The 16813-nt window shown below is 40.2% G+C and overlaps 1 protein-coding gene across 11 annotated transcripts in view; it reads right to left on the minus strand.

The window, feature by feature from the left end:
• Positions 1-11061: 11061 nt before the first annotated feature.
• The window catches only part of CASK (calcium/calmodulin dependent serine protein kinase), a 201223-nt gene continuing 195471 nt past the window's right edge, over positions 11062-16813 (minus strand). For all 11 annotated transcript variants that reach the window (XM_051811680.1, XM_051811678.1, XM_051811673.1 and 8 more), the window contains one exon: positions 11062-12506. In XM_051811680.1, coding sequence (XP_051667640.1) covers positions 12330-12506 — 177 coding nt within the window. In that variant the 3' untranslated portion in view covers positions 11062-12329. The remainder of the gene's footprint in view (positions 12507-16813) is intronic.

Genomic DNA, 16813 nt, shown 5'->3' on the forward strand with positions numbered 1-16813 from the left:
CCCTGCACAGACATCCCTGTCCCAGGTCAGACAGACACTGGGGAAGGAAAGCTTAAAAGAACTTTTTGTTTGACGACTGATGGGTTGATTTTGGTTGCAGTGACTGCCTGTAAACTCAAAGGCAGAGAAAATGGCTGAAAACTTCTCCCAAACCAGTGTCTGCTTGGACTAACTACAAATGTTTTCAAGTGATGCTCCCAGTCTTGCCCTCAGTGTCAGATGCTGGGAATTTACTTGAAGCAGTGGGGAGGGATGGTCATGAGTTGCCCAGTGTTTGGGCAAACCTCTGACTGAAGTTTATTCAGAAAGCTGGTGCTCCCAGAGTGAAGCACCTGGGAGAAAGCAATTTGTTTTTATGTGTGGTACCTGGCAACACAGTACTCTTCACTGGTGCAACTGCTCTTTATGCTTTATGATGGTTACTGTTAAATTAGAAGGGAGAAATTGTCAATATAAATTAAAAAAAAACCCAAACCAAACAAAAAAACCCCAATCTGATTTTGGATATCATCTCCTGGTTTCAGAATTCTGTCCCTGTGTTGCATTCCTAGAGGTCACACTTGGTACTTAACATGAATACTGTTATGCCCCTTTTTTTCCTTTAAATTTAAAGCTGCTGCCAGCAACCTCCTGTGAAATGAAGCTATTGGATGTTTTGCTTATATTGTGGATTTTCCTATTTTTTTGCTATGAAGTCCAGGACAAGAAGAATCACTGACTTTTGCTAACAAGGCAGCAGCTGCTGGCCAGCCAAGACTCGGGAACTTCATGGCCAATTTTCAAGAGCATTGTTACGTATTTTAGCTAATTCTTGTCTTCACAACATCTGGCTGACAGCTCTTAAAAAAATCAAATTTTAATTTGTTGGGTTTTCTTCTGATAACTTTTGCGGTCACAAATTCAAGAGGAACCAAATCAACTGCGTTAAGTTTCTTACCCCAGAAAACTCCCTTGAAGTATATGAAACCTTGCAAGAAAATAGCCTGTTATGGTCACTCTTGCCCCAGTATGAACTTCAGAAGACAGAGCTAGTTTGGTTAAGAAAAAACAGTACTTTCTAGGTACATGACACACACATTTGTAAATGCTTGGTTTTGTAGAGTCAAGGTATGGGCTTGTTGCACAAACACTAATAATACTGGTCCTTCCTTTTCCCTCACCCAAATCTGGTAAGAGATCAATGGAGTTTGAAGAATCTTCTGCAGTGACCTCCAAAGCAATTTTAAAAGAGTTTTATGAAAAATGCTAACATGGAATAAAGGTCACAAGTTATAATTAAAAATGAAAAAAAAAAGGCACAAGTATTGCTTTAAAGAAAACCAGCTAATTTTTAAGTCATAACAGTACTGAAAATGCATAAGGTCTAAGAAGCATCTGTGTCAAGGGGCAGTCCCCACTGCCCAGTCACTGGACAAGCTTTAGATTTTACATGAGGGAGAAGAACCTATAGAACAAAACCTAAACATGGGTAAGATCAGCACCAAAGTTCTATTTGTCATGGGACAAGGCTGGTATTTCAAACTCTAATATAAATATGAACACAGAAAATAGATATATCTGGACAGAGAAATATCTGTGTCTCTTACCCAAAGCCTGATTTCGTTGACGCTGTGGTTAGTTGAACCAGTCTGATCTTGTACTCTGTGGTTAGTTTTAGCCTTGAATGCAAGAAGTTCACTACTTCTGCAGTTTTTCTCACCTTTGACCTTCACCACATCCTTTGATTTTTATTGTACTTCCTTCTTCATCTCTCTGTCTTTTAAAGGACTGATTTAGAATTAACTCTTACATTCTCTATAAAAAAAATCGATTTTAAAAAGACCTAAAACTTCCATTAGTTTTTCTATACACACCTGATGGTTTACTTTTCACGCACATCCTATGTATTTGCTTTTTTGATTAACAGCTAATTTCACTTCGGGCTTGTTCAGCATCTAAAACGGAGGTTTTGACCTGTGACAGGAGCTTCTTGATGTGTCTGTAGATTTGCTACGGGACAAACTTAAGGAGCCCTTTTTCTGCCTCCCTGTTTTCCACACCCTCCTTTCCTTGGTTGCAACTGCTTGTTTCTACTCCAAGCCAAAACTTGCCTGTGCCCCAGTGGTGCTGCTGCTGGGATTGAACTGGATCACTGCAATGACCCAATTAAAACCAACACTCACCCTTCCTCTCTTTTTTTGATGTTGTCAAAATTTTTGATGACGTCCCTATCATTTCCTCTAAATTTTTCATTAGGGGTTGGGCCATAAGTGGGTTAAACAGTAAGAATAAAATGTAATTGCTTTATCTGAAAGGGGGACAAGCTAAATGGGAATGATGATGCTCATTTGCTGGTTTGCACCACGTGATTTACTGGTGCCAGCAAGGATCTGGTCCAAGGGTACAGGGCCAGGTGTTCTCTTTATTCAGGACACAAATAAATTAACAATGGAATTTAGGAAACACTTCAGCAAAACAGGCCCTGTACTATAGTTTAAGACATGCTGTAAAAATGTTGCTTCAGCTGTGGATGGGTGAGATGGGATTATGCTGGGAATTGCTGGGAACTCTGCAGGGCATGACTGTACATGAGCAACATGGACTCTGGGCGTTAATTTTTGAATGATATGTTTATTTTTTACTTCTGTTTTGCTTTGACTGAGGGAAGACTTACAGGCACAGGGATATTGGGAAGAGGTCTAGGGAGTCTTGGGCTCTGTGAGGCAGAAAAGGGGACAAGCAGGGTTTCCTTGCTGCAAGCAAGGAGACACTGAGTCCTGGTGGGGTGAGGATTTGCTGGACTCACAGCAAACTGCGTCACACAGGAAGGTGTTAAAATACATGTGGCTCAATGGGGTTTTACTTCTGGGCTTTTGATGATGAGAACAAAGCTGTGAGTGCACAGTGCCAGGGGTAGACACATGGGCAAATGTGATAAATCAGTAACAAAAGGACAACTCACTATGTGCATGTAAATTGGGATGGAATTGGCAGTAGTGATCCCTCACTGTGCTGAATGATCTTGTCTCAATGTGCTGTGACAATAAGAAATACATCAGACACTAAGTGGACAGGCAACCTCTTGATGTATGAGACTGGCAAAGAGCCAGAAGACAAAGTATGGAAATAAATGGTAAACCTGCAATCAGACAAAGCTGGTTGTAAACATCTGTGCTGAAACAAGTGATCGATTATTTTAACAGGCAAAAAAGTAGCAGTGAATTTGCAGATGCAGAATTTTTGTGGGCCAGTAAAGCTTAAAGGAGGTGTTGAGGAATTCCAAATTACTTGAAAGCCAGGTGGTTTGTTGCAATATGATAGATAACATAGATGCTGGCATGTGTAAGGTAATAAACATTGGACAACACAACCTCAACTGTTCATGGCAGGGTCTTAGGGAAAGCAAGACCTGAGAATTGCTGTGAAGAGCTGGTAGGTCAACTGACATAAACCAAACAAAATACTGTAAATAACAGAGGTTGGGATAGGAAAACCAGCAAATAATGCAATAGGCTATTATGCCTTTTACTAGTACATCCTCATCTGGAATATGCCCAGTTTAGGTCTTGCACATCAGAAAACACATAGCAGCAATAAAGTTTGGTGACAGAAGTAAATGAGATGAGTCATGGAACTAAGATTTCTCATTATCCAGGAGTGAAAAGACTGGCTTTGTTTAGGAGAGACATAGACAATGGTAAGTCCTGTGGGAGCTACAGAGATCCTTTTGTCTCCTTTGAAAGCTATCCAGTGCTGCACAGGCCATGGGCAGTGTGGGACACAAATGACCATGAATTATAAAGATGAGTGACACAGGGCACAATGACCTGCACCATGGGTTCCCCTGGGGATGTGGAGGCTGACTTTGATTCTTGGTGCTTTTCTACTTTCCTCCTGGCTGTCACTTTTAAGGGTAGAGCTGGGTTTTTGTGTTCTTGGCTCAGACCTTGTCTATGATGGGTCTGCCAGTGACTGCTGACAACCATTAAAACCTGACTGTGGATGCTGTGACACCTGAGGTCCAGCTCAGGACACATCTGGCCCAAGGTTAACAGAGCACAGAAGGCATTTATGCCAACACCAGCCAATAAAAATCACCATGTAGCCTTCAAGTATATTACATATGGAACCAACCTTTTTGAAAGGGAATTTTTTTCCTTAAATTGCTAAAATGGGACGAATCACAGAAGCATAGAATGGTTTGGGTTGGAAGGGACTTTAGAGATCATCTAGTCCCTGCCATGGGCAGGGGCACCTTCCACTAGGTCAGTTTGCTCATCCAGCCTGGCCTTGAACACTTCCAGGGATGGGGCATCCACAGCTTCTCTGGGCAGCCTCTTCCAGTGCCTCATCATGCTCATAGTGAAAAAACTTCTTCTTTGTACTTAATCTAAACCTTCCACAGGTTGAAGCCATTCCCCCTTGTTCTGTCACTACACGCCCTTTTCCATCTTTCTTGTAGGTCCCCTTCAGGTACTGGAAGGCTGCTAGGAGGTCTCCCTTAAAAAAAAAAAAAAGTGTTTGTCAGGAACAGTTTGGGAAACAGTGACAAACCAACCAGAAGGCAGATGTAGAGACTGCAGGAGAGATGCAACACAGTTTAAAAAACAATGCCCCAAACCTGCTAACTGGAAATAATTGGTACAAGCAACAATTATAAAGCCCACAGACTGCAAGGTTCCAGATTTTAAGCTCTGTGAGCAGCTTCCTTGGCACAGTGAAGACTTCCTGGTGAGCGTCTACCCTCAGCCAAGAAAAGCCTCCTTCCATCTTCCAGCCCTGGGAATTTCTTTTTTCTCAGTCTTTGGTCAATGGAAAACCTTACACAAGATGTTGCCTGTGCAGCTTAGTATTACAAGTGCTAGTTAGCTTTTCATAATGCTGATTTAAGTAAACCTGCCTGTCTTTTGGGCAGCAAATGCCATGCCTGCATCTACAACACCTACTGAAATCCAGATTTGAGGACCAAAGTTATTGTGATGGTGTAAAACCTCTGATGTAACCCCAAGTTACCTCACATGGATTGTGCCTGCAAATGCTGGTCAGGGCTGGGCACTGTCCAGCCTCACAGTCAGCTTTAAAAGCATCAGAGGGATTGTTCATACCTGTGTATTGTGGTATCACTTTGCAGCCTTGGCACTCTAAAACACGTGGTGTCAGGTCCTTCCCCACATGACCCATGGCCTGAACAGACCACAGGTGACGATGCAGGAGGGGATGTGCAGGAGGTGTGAAGTGACTTACCCTGTCTTGCACAGCAGCTGATTCCTGGAGACAAGCACAGCTCTCAGGTTCCCAAATCTGCTGCTCTGTTTCTGAGGCTTTGTCTATTTATTTCCTCTGTAGGCAAATTATAACTGTTTGTTCATTGAATCCCGCTGTTTAATTTCTATTGAAAGGTCTCTTATAAATCCAAACTGGGTTGGGTAGGAACTCCTGAACAGAGCATATGGAGGTTCAGGGATTTTCAAGTGACAAGAGGGAAAAAACCTTGTAATTGAAGCATCAGTTTAGAGTGAGCAGCAATGTTACCTCATTACTGCACACAACCCAGGACAGTTTGTGAGGCTCAGGCAGAGAGGATCTTCTCATTGTGTAAGATCCTGAAAGGTCCTTTCCAGTGAGAGACTCAGCATGTGAACACCAGACACCACCAGAGACTACAAAACAACCCAGCTGTAGCACAGCTGGGACAACAGGCAGGAATGGGGAAGCAGATGGTGACAACCCCAGTGATCTCCCCCTTGTATTAATTGTTTTAATGATTAAAACAGAGAAATATGTAAAAAAACATATTAATGAAAATACACGGCTAGACCAAAAGCCAAAGTTTCATGAATTATTTGGAGTCTTTCCATTGCCTTCAAGGGGTTAATATCACACTGAAGGAGTCTTCCAAATTACAGCCAGGGGGAAAACATTGAGCTCAGCAACACATACACACAAGAAAGTTCAGTTTAAGCTTTTTGTTTTCTAACTGAAGTCTTGCTAAATTAAAATCACAAATTGTAATAAGACAATGTTGGCAGAATGGACCCCTAAAACTGCCAGCACTGAATCCCCTTGGAGGATGACCTGTGTAGGGGCAGCTGCTCAAGCTGCTAAAATCAACAAGGTGTTTTCCTAGAGGCAGGATCTCTCTCCTCTTCCTTCCCTAACACTTGGGAAATATTGCAAAGGCTTTACTTATTCCGATGAGTGGAAATCCAGAATATTTTACTTCAGGAGAGTCATCACAATTAGCTAACTTGCGAATTTTGGAGACAAATCTGTTTTTTATTCATTACAGAGTTTATCTGTATGCATTTTTTTCCTAATAATAAATGAAAAAAAAGTTTTGAAAGTTTTCATAATTAATTCCACAACGTTGTTTTCTATTTATCTTCTTTCACCTACCGGGTAACTTCATAAATCTTTACTGATTTATTAGCCAATAATCTTTACTGGCTTATGGTTTTGACACAGAGCTGTTGCTTTTGTTATATCCATCCAACAAAAATGGCTGTAAGGCAGAGTAAGGAGATGCCTAGACATTGAAATACTTGAATTTAGTGAAAAATGACTGAGATTTAAAAACTTAATTTCCATGTAAGCCTGGGGTGGATTCTTCAGCATTCAGTACTATGTGCTGTAGCATCCTTGTAACCTGCAATGTTTACTGCTCATTAAGACAAAATATTCTATAAAATAATTCATTGATCTCTCACTCCACCTCTCCCTTTGGCTACAATGGACATGAATCTTCAAAGACCTTTTGTAAGAAGGATGCTAAGTAATACAGACTTTTAAAGCATGTTTTCTGACTGGTAGAAAAACACACCTCAAAATCAAGTTTCTGGGTGTGATGTCACCTGCTCTCCCCCCTCAGTTAAACAAAGATGTACCCAAGTATGAGCCAATTCTGCTATTTTGCTCTCCTTAAATTTCCTGTGTTCAGTGAATTAGTCCCAAAGCAGGTCTGGCGTCAGCAGGGCTCACACCATGGAGTTCTTCCCACTCTGCTGTGTCTCTCTGTTAAAACCCTAGTCATGGTTTTGACAAATTCCAGTTTTTATAAATTGCAGTCAGTTAACTGTGACAGTCAGCACAATCACGTTATCCCTGATATTTTCAGGACATGTCCCATCACCCTGACAATTCTGTGAAAAATGCTGAAGGCTCCATCTGTATGGCTGGCAATGGAGAAACACAGACCCATGCTGTGGCTTCGAGATGAGTTACACTAAAACCAAGCAAATTCCTCCTTTCCTCATGGCTATTTTCTTTATGTAGACAGTAAAAATACCTATGGCTACTGAGGGGAAAATCTGCGAGTATTGCTGTGCATTACTCAACATGAACTCTTTCAAGGATACAGCAGGGAATGTGCTACCAGTTAAGTCATCTTCCACAGCACAAACCCAGGCTCAAGTTACACAGCAATCATAAGAATATACAGTAGAGATATGGCCAGATTTAATGTTCTTGTTCCTGATCATCTCATGGCAGTTGCTAAGGAGAGATATAGCAGGATACATGGACATTTGTATATGCCCCCCACCCCTGCCCCTTATTTTTGCTTAGAAAGGTTAAGATGACATGAAAAATAATCAGCTTTCTGTCCAAAATCTTAACTGAGAAACATATTCCTGAGGTAAAAAATGAATTATTTATGTACAGGTCCGGAAAAGAGGCTTTTAAAAGCCTCTAACTCTGAGGCTCAATTATAAGAAGAAGCTCCTGTACTTGCTTCAGTCCAGCTTTCACAGAACTGGAGCAGGAGACTGCTAAAAATCACTTAAAGAGAAGAAAGTAAAAACTATTATAGGTGCAGTTACTATGTGTATCAGCAAGTGAAAAAAAGACCCAAACCACTGTAAACGTTTAAATGTTTGAAGTGGCTTTGCATTTTTTGTGTAGCATTAGCAAAAATACACTCTCCTCTAACTTAATGTTTGTGCACTCCTCCTCACAGTATGGACACAAGGCACAGTCATTCAGGAGAAGTTACTTTTGAATACTTTGATGATGTCTTTTCTGTTGTGCAGATATTTTAATTTATATGTGACTGTCTGAAATGATGTACAGCAGTTTCCTTGCTAAGAGTTATGAATATCTCTTAGCTCAACAAAAGTAGTGAAGAAACCAGTCTGAGAGACAGGTTTATTAAGGAAATGAATATGCTTTAGATAAAGAAAGCAGACTTTTTATGACACTTGATTCAGCTCATCCTCTGTCAATTTAGCTTATAAAAACAGATGACTCTTACTCAAGTCAGTAGAGATATGTCTTTTTCTGTACTTCTCACAAATCCTCTTCTTCCAAGTATTTTAAAGCCCAAAATCGAGTTCTAAGTGCCTTCATTTAAGATGTTGAGTACCACAGATTTACAAAACAACCCCTTGGCTCTGGCAGCATTTCCAAGTAATTCTTTAAACAACAGCGCTCTGAAATGATTTCCTTGCAGAAAAGAACAAAAATGGAACAAATACTGGTTAGTCTGTATTTTAACTTTTCCTAATGGCTCAAGTATCCAGTTCTTGGAGCACACACACCAGCTCAATGCTGCTCAGGCTGCAACAATCTCATCTTCTATGTTGTCCTTTTAAAATCAACTGAGTAACCTTGTTAATGAAGTTTCTGAGGTAGGTAGTGATACTTTCACTTAAGTGGCACAGCATTTTTCTTGACCCAGACCACATGAGAAGAAAACCAATGCAAAGACATATGGAAGAATTCACATCTGGTGGTGAGATTAAAAATGTCCCTCTGATTTTAAATAGTTGCATGCTGTGGGTTGCATGGCCAGGATTGTCTAAACTAGGTTACCATTTCCATGCAATAATCTTACCACTCCGAGACATTGAATAACCTAGTGTACTTTTATTAAGTAAATGGAAGCAGAGGTTAATGAACATTTATTGGACCAACTTAACACCTTGAAATCACAGGCATCAGTCAGACTGAGAGGCAGCATACTGATAAGATCAAGTTTTCTTTACAAATCTACGAGCCCCTGTACAAAAATAAAGTATAAAAGGGGCAAACAGAAACATTAGTTTCTTCCCAATCCCAGGGCTGCTTCTGAGGTCACATTCAGCATAAATTTAGAGAAGTCCGAGAGGCGCTCTAAATTATGCAGTGATATTTACAGTACTAGGAGGACCCTTCTCCAGTTGGAGATTGAAAAAAAATAAAAAAACTGTAACATTAGCTCTGCACCTGCATGTGTCTTCCCTATGCAAGTGAGGCTTCCAGCTGAATTTATGCCCTCTACGTACCACACAAACAACAGAGATGCTTCAGAAGGGTTTGGGCAGGGCAGGAGGATCGGGCAGAACGTGGAGTCCTGGGCTTGCTCTGTGCTGAAACCTGCTCATGGAGCTCACTGGGTTGTGTGGATTAGCTGAACTTAAAGCCTAGGGGGGGTTAATCCATGTTAATCTTTTGCTACTGAAGGTTCCTAAAAGGAAAACAGTCTGTGGTAAAGAGGAGGCAGGACACGACGCTAACTGATGTGCTTTACAGTTTTTGTCTCTTGATAAAAGGTTATACAGTGAGAAAAAAGAAACAAAGCTCTCCAAGTCAGTCTTTCTACTGTGTAATATTAACTGAATGGTAGCTCCACTTAAGAGAAGAAAAGCGTATTAGTTACATTAAATCACTACTTATTGTCATCTACATAAGGCAGAAGCACCCTCATGGGCCTTATGAGTTTTCTTTCCTTACAAGCTGGATACACAGAAACTCCAAGAAATTCACATTAACAGAGTCAAAAGTGTGTAGTTAAAACATTTATGATGGACTGTACTCGAATTATCAAAATTACTTTACCTGTTTAATGTCATAAACATTTTGAGATGAAAAACGTGTCACTGAAGTCAGATACCAATGCTCACCAGAGAAGTCTGTATTTCTAACATCAGAAACACTCCACTGCTTGATTTTCAGTAGGTCTTCCCATCTTTGTGCTTTACTGGGAAAAGAGGTAGTTCTGAGAGTGAATGAACCTTCGATGAGCTCAGCTAGTGTGTAATATTAACATTGCAACAGCTGGTCCTACAGGAACACTGGCTAAGGTTCATCCAGGACTAAAACAACACAGCACAACTACTTGGAAAATTACCTCTTACTCACTAAATAGTTCACAGTTTGCACTATCCCCTTTTTCAGGGGCTAAATTCAGAACAGATGAGCACCTACTATTACTCTGATAGGTTCCCTCTTGCTTATCGAGGCCCACGCCGATAGTTTCTCAGGGGTTAGTTACCACAAAACTACAAACTCAAGGGATTCAGTTACAGTTCTGGTTTTGGGACACAGCCCCAGCCCTGTGATTCCAGCTGGTTCAGTAGGTGGGGTAAAATGATGGATCAAGCTCCCTTCTGCACCGTGGGCTGCAAGTCGGGCTGTGAATGCAGCTCAAAATAGAAACTTGCCTGCCCTGGCTGGATGGGAGGATGCCTGGCCAGATCTAGATTCTACCTATGGATTTTACAAGAATAGGGATTTGACCACCTGACCTACAGAAGGAGTAGGCAGGAAAAAATTAGCAAGAATTACCCCTATTATAAATGTTCAACCATGAGAACCTGTTCTGATTACAACCCAGGCAGCTGGAACAGCCCATGGATCCACTACTGATCCACTACAGATAGTTTCACTCTGAGTATAAATCCCTTTAGAACACTGTATCATTTTAAAATAAACACTAAACTTCATACTATACAACAGCACAGCCAACCAAGCTCTGACGAGAAGCCATTTTAAGGAACACCATATTCTGACACCTAAAAAGAGGTGTCAATGTTTGCTTCCCTTAACCATTTTCACTAAAAATGCAAACCATCTGGGCCAGCGAGAGCACGAAGAAGGGAAATAAAGTGCCAGGTCAATGCATGGTTATATTTTCTTACTTGGGTCTGCTCTAATTCTACCTTTGTTGAACCTGTGCTGGTCCAGGTGGAGCAGAGCCCCCGGACAGACTTCCAGTCTGTGCCCTACAAGGGCTTCCCTTACAAACTTAAAGACAATTTTTCTCACTGCACAAGTCACTGGTTTGTTCTTCAAACTCCCTGTGATGAAATGAAGGACCCAAAAGCATTTAATTGTTGAACACATAAAAGGAAGTATATTTAAAATAAAAAAAATTGGTCAGACTGTAGAGTCAATTACCATTTTTAAAGGAATTTACAGGGCTGTTGTAGATGAGTCTTTTGGAATAGTCAGTTTATCGCAATGCCTAAACTGGTTTCTTCATTGCACAGTATTTTCTTTTAAAATGTGTGCATCTTTAAACAATTACATACATATTAAAAATCAGCATTTCTTTGCTTAAACTGAATTAAAACGTTAATACTCTCAGACAACACAGATCTGAAATGGTGAAACCAGTAATTGCCCCCTCCCACCTTACAACAAATTAAATTGAGACAAAATTACAAACACATTTCACTACATGATTATTATTAATAAAAATCAGTTTTTCTTTTTTTTTTTTTTTTTTTATAAAGTTGCCCAAAATGCAAGGGATGTGCATAGGTTTACAACTTAAGTCAGAATAATATTTTACTTTATTCCCTTGGGTACGTGTTCCCATGAACGGAATGTACTTTGCTGTAGATTACAGGTTTTATCAACACAGATACACCAACGGCATGAACGCTTGCGACTGTCCACATGCATTAAGAGTCAAGACCCAATTTCAAATTTCTAAAAGTTTTACAGAGTTCTTCAAAGAGACAGTATCACATTATCTGGATGTTACACAAAAGTACTTAAAAATACTACCCTAGGAGAAAAAAAAAAAAAAAAAAAGGCGAAAAAAGGCCTTTAAAATTTATGAATTTTTTTCGTAACCACTAGACTAATTACTTCAAATAAATAAAGGAAAGCAAAGTATTCCAATCCATAAAATCAGACTCTAAAAAGAATGTAGTGTTCCACCCCCAAGTTAAGGTAACAGAATCATATTATTATTACTATTAAAATAGATTATAGAAAGCAGCATCTATTTTGTGCAGTTTTTAGGGGCCCTTGAAATAAAAAGCTATGATTTCCAAAAATATAACATTCCAAAGGACTGAATAATACATATATTTAAAGATACATTTTATTAAAGTTTAGGAGAAATGATTAAAAAAAAGATACTGTCTCTTTAAATTAGTGTTTCATCTTTTTTTTTTTTCCCCCTCCTCCTATCTATTCAGACATGACAATAATTATATTTTAGGTCACACTACATCTAGGTAGTCTCTAGGGGCCAAGACCTGCTGACACAAGGTCAGTAACGAAGAGGTTTTCCATGTATGAGGTGGTTCCCAGTAATGACAGGTTGGTTTTTTGTTTCCTCAATCCTCTCATGCCCGGTTCTAGTAGACCCAGGAGACCGGGACCCACTGTGAGGCTGTACACACAAGCTCGATGGCTTCCTCCAGGTGCCTGATAGTCTCATCGATTTCATTGTTGATAATTGTTAGGTCAAAGTAGTGTGCATATGTTCTCTGTAAGATTTCAGACTCCTTCTGCAGGCGCTGAAGAGACTCGTCCTGTTCGCAGGGCAGGAAACAAAAAGGGAGAGAGAGAAGTTGGATCGTTTCATGCTCTCCTACAACAGCTCCTCAACTGCTGCTCACGGAGAAGGAAATGGCCAAAAAAGCCCCAGGGAGGTCTAAGTGCTTCATCTCCCCCTCCTACATCTATGGGAGTCACATGGGAGAAACTGCACAACTTCCCTCTGGACGCTGACACTCAAACAGCACTTGGTTATTGCTGTACTTGAGACAAAACACAGTTCTAGTGTTAAAAAAGCGAGGTAGAGGATGGAAGCTTGGGAAAGCAGCACGGACATGAGCAACGGACACCATCTATGAAAAAATTGGACAAAGTGCACAAATACAAGCTATTGGGCCTATGTCCCAGTGAGAACACAAGAAATAGGAGAGGGTATATTGTCAGGTATCAGCTGTTCCCAGTTTTGGTAATGTTTGCTGTTCCACACCAATCTTCTGGGTCTACTTCCTTTAATAACCATTTACTGATAAGGAAGTTCTCAATCCACATGACTCCTCTGCGGTTCCTATCTCGGAGTGGGGTGTTTCCAGCACCTCTTAGTTTGAGGTCCTGGAGGTGAACTGGGCAGAGAGCAACATCAGGCTGGGGCTCACCTTGGCTCTGTGTCAATGCCTGCACAGAAGCACCTGCATCCTACTTTGTGGGTATCCTACAGGGCTCCGTGCAGCTCGAAATGCTGCAGCCACCGGCTCTGCTAGTGAGGTCTGCCTGCCTGAGGGAGCTGGATGCAAAAGGCTTCTTCCTAGGGCTCTGCAGCACTTCTAAATTTGAATTCTCTTACTGAAAATTCCCTGAAACTTTCCTGAGAAAAACCCAAACCGAAATATTTGCTGTTTTCAGGAACCTTGAAATAGCCATAGGAAAGCCATCAAGTTCTTCCTGGTCCCACAGGTTTGGGATGGATACAGTGCAAAATGACTCCTGCTGCCCTGTAGTATCTATAGGCTCACTCTACTTGATCAATTAACTGGGACACACTTTACTAAGCAGAGTTTTAGGCTGCAGGAGATACAGACACAGTGCCCATAGCTTCTTCACTAGAAATGGGAATAGAATTTTATCCAGCTAAGAGACACGCCCTCCACCTTCTTTGTTCCTGTTTAAACTCCCCAAGTATTTCTAATTACCGTGACAAGTAGCTGTGGAACAACAGCTTTCAGGTCCTTTGAAGGGAACAACCTGCACTGAGACAGTTCTCTTTTCCTGCAGCAATGAAACCAGCACTTCTGGAGGAGAAGTTCTGTACTAAAGTTACAGTTTTGCTTCTCTCCTGAGGCAAATTTCATTCCAAGTCAGACAAATACTCCTCACGCACAATTCTGTACAAGGAATGTTCCTTGTATGGACCATTCTGCATCTCCAGCAATGCCTGAAACTTCTGTAGAAAATACCAGTGTGTGCAAATTTAGTTTATGCTATTAGCAGACAGAACAATATGGATCAATACCAATATTAAATATTCTTGTGGAACATTTCATACGGCCCAGTGTCTTCAAGCCAGAAACCTAGCTAGGTGAACTTCCAGCTTCTCATAATTCCAAAAAAGACATCAATTTATATCAGCTGAGCATCTAACCTTTTCTGCTTAAATTAACCTACAAAGGTAGGTTAATAATATGTGCTTTAAACATATCCAGCTAAGATTAATTTTATATTTAAAGCCTGTCTTGTCAAAATTATATTACGCTTTTAAAAGAGTTTTAATCTCATGGTACAAGGGTACAAGTACCTGAAAAGCCCCTTGAAGCCTCAGAACTCCTAAGTCCATATGTAAATTTTTAATTGCTATTCAGATTTCCCATCAATGTTACTTTTACTTACAGGTATGAGAATGAACTTTTCTCACTGGAGCATCTATCTTGCTGAGACTGACAGTAAAATCTGAAAAACTTACAGCCATCTTATTAAAAAATGTTTCAAAAACTCAGTAAATTTTAGTATTTTTCTGACTTAGTTTCTCCTAGATCCAACTTTACTGGGACCAAAGTGTGCTGCATTTTGGAATATCTAAATTTCCTGGCCTGTTGGAAATGTAAAACATTACTTCTTTCATATTCTCCTAGGGGCACTAATAAGTTAGGCCACTACAGAATTTTCAAACAGCTTCAAACTTTTACAAGTTTTGCAAAAATAGAAGATATTACAGTTCTTGATTATTGTTTTATTGTGGGACCAAATATCACCTGTGACTGTGATGGAGTATCTATTTGAACATGTCAGAGTTCTCTCTTTTTTAATCTGAATCTGTAACACTCAAATGCCAAGATTATTTTTCAAAGCTAACACTTAAAATATTTGCTGTACTAAGCTCCTCTTAATTTCTCTAAAATTTCTTAATTAAATTTTGAATACTGAATATCTCAGATTATTTTCCAAGAAGAATATTCTTCAGCAGTTGTGCTCTCAATAGCTTGGAGAAAGAAGATATTTATCAAAATGTTTGGCTTTCTGCAGACAGACACAGGAACGGCCACAACTTCAGTAATTTAACATTTGTGAGCACAACATCTGCCTTTTCTTCTTCCCCCAGTTCTCATGCAATGGGCATTTTATGTGGGTCTGGTTGCAGTGTGTGCATTATTGGAGCAAACTTTGCTTTCCTAAGTCAGTTCACTCTCCTCATCCTCTCTCCTTCTGCACCACAGCTGAAAGGAGTGAAACATGGCTTTATCCATGAAATGTCTCCCATGTACACAAAGGCCACCAGTGGCATCTTCAGTTTCTGAGGACTGGGTTTTTTTGGCCTGTAAGTAAACAGGACAATAGCTGCTGCTTGTGACAGTCAAAGCACAGCCTAACAAATTTCTAATATTCCTTTCTAAGGCTGTGGACAATGTATAAACACACCATCAGGGCTTTGCCAATTTTGCCTCAACAGAAAGAAATTAATTTAATCAGTTTAAACAGCTGGACTGCAAACGTCCTAAGAAAAATTCCTTCTACTCTTTCACTGTAGGAAGGGAGCGCAGCTAAAAGTCAGAATTTGGCTCAATAAAGATTTAGATCAAATAAGTGGAGCCTGTCAACTCCTCTTTGCTGCTCTCTGGGCAATGGGAGGTAGGAAACAGCTGGAGGAGAGAGGAACTACCCTGAGATTTTCTGATATGCTCCCTCCTCTCTCTGTTTTAGCAAAACAATAATCTGATTTAAGTTTCCTTTGTGATTAGACACGTGGGTGCACTCTGGGAGATCTCCTATAAGATTTAAACTGGTCTTGTGCTTTGCAGCATTGCTCATTGTGCATTGCTATATTCATTTGAAAGCATAATATTTTATCTCCTAACTCTTGTGTGGGCCTTGATTACTGAGACATTTTGTGTGGTCTGTGATAGGCTAAAGTGTCTCAAGAGAGATACATCCAAGATCAGGCCTCTGCACTGATTTCACCACAAAGTTCAGATATTCAGCTATAAGAGCAGAAATTTTACTCTCCAGTCTCTTTTTTCTTTTCTTTTTTTTTACTAGCAGACAATCTTAGTGCAGATATCAAAAGTCATTTTTATATTAAATTTTTATTCCATTGGCAAAAGTAATGTTGAATGGGAACAGCAAATCTACATTCTAACACTACTGCAATAATCAGAACTACCTTGTCAGCCCCTAGCTGGTACTTACAGGCAGTTTTCTGCACCATTTTGGCAGCTATGTACAATTAGTACGAATGCAGGAAAATGAAAAGAAAAGCAAAGATGAAATTTAAGAAAACATAAAGGGGAGGGGTGAAAAAGGACAGTCATTTACAGAAGTGCTCTCAAAAAGCTTAAGCAAAATAAACAAGGCAGGGCAGGAGGATATATGGAAAGGGACACTCATTATGCAAATGAACCTTTCAAAAAGGAAGCATGAATGGGAAATAGGAAACACACACTCCTCACCCTTGTCTGCTGCCTTGTAGGCTGCAAACACACAGACATGGTTTGCAAATCTCCTTTCATGCAGCCCAGTAAACACTGGAAAGTAGGATCCTGTATTTGGGTAAGGTCTGCTGCTATTACCATTGCCTACCCCTCCTGTTCCTTAATTGATTCATAAATTAGCATGGTTTATAAGTGTAGCCTTGGTTCAGCAATTCATGTGCCTGGGTGAAAGAAACCCTGCATGCACAGAGACTTTTGTCACAAAAGCTTAAAACAAAGACAGAGTCTTACAGTAGGAATTAAAATATTTATAACATAATACTTCTGCTAATATTTCTTTGGCATGAAAATGTATTTCCCCACCACTACTATAGAAGGCACATTTCTGTCGTCAGTGCATCACAGAAAACATTCTCTCCCTCATA

This window comes from Manacus candei, unplaced genomic scaffold (genome assembly GCF_025592945.1).
Source record: "Manacus candei isolate 608988 ecotype Guabito, Panama unplaced genomic scaffold, ASM2559294v1 h1tg000083l, whole genome shotgun sequence".
Taxonomy (NCBI): domain Eukaryota; kingdom Metazoa; phylum Chordata; class Aves; order Passeriformes; family Pipridae; genus Manacus; species Manacus candei.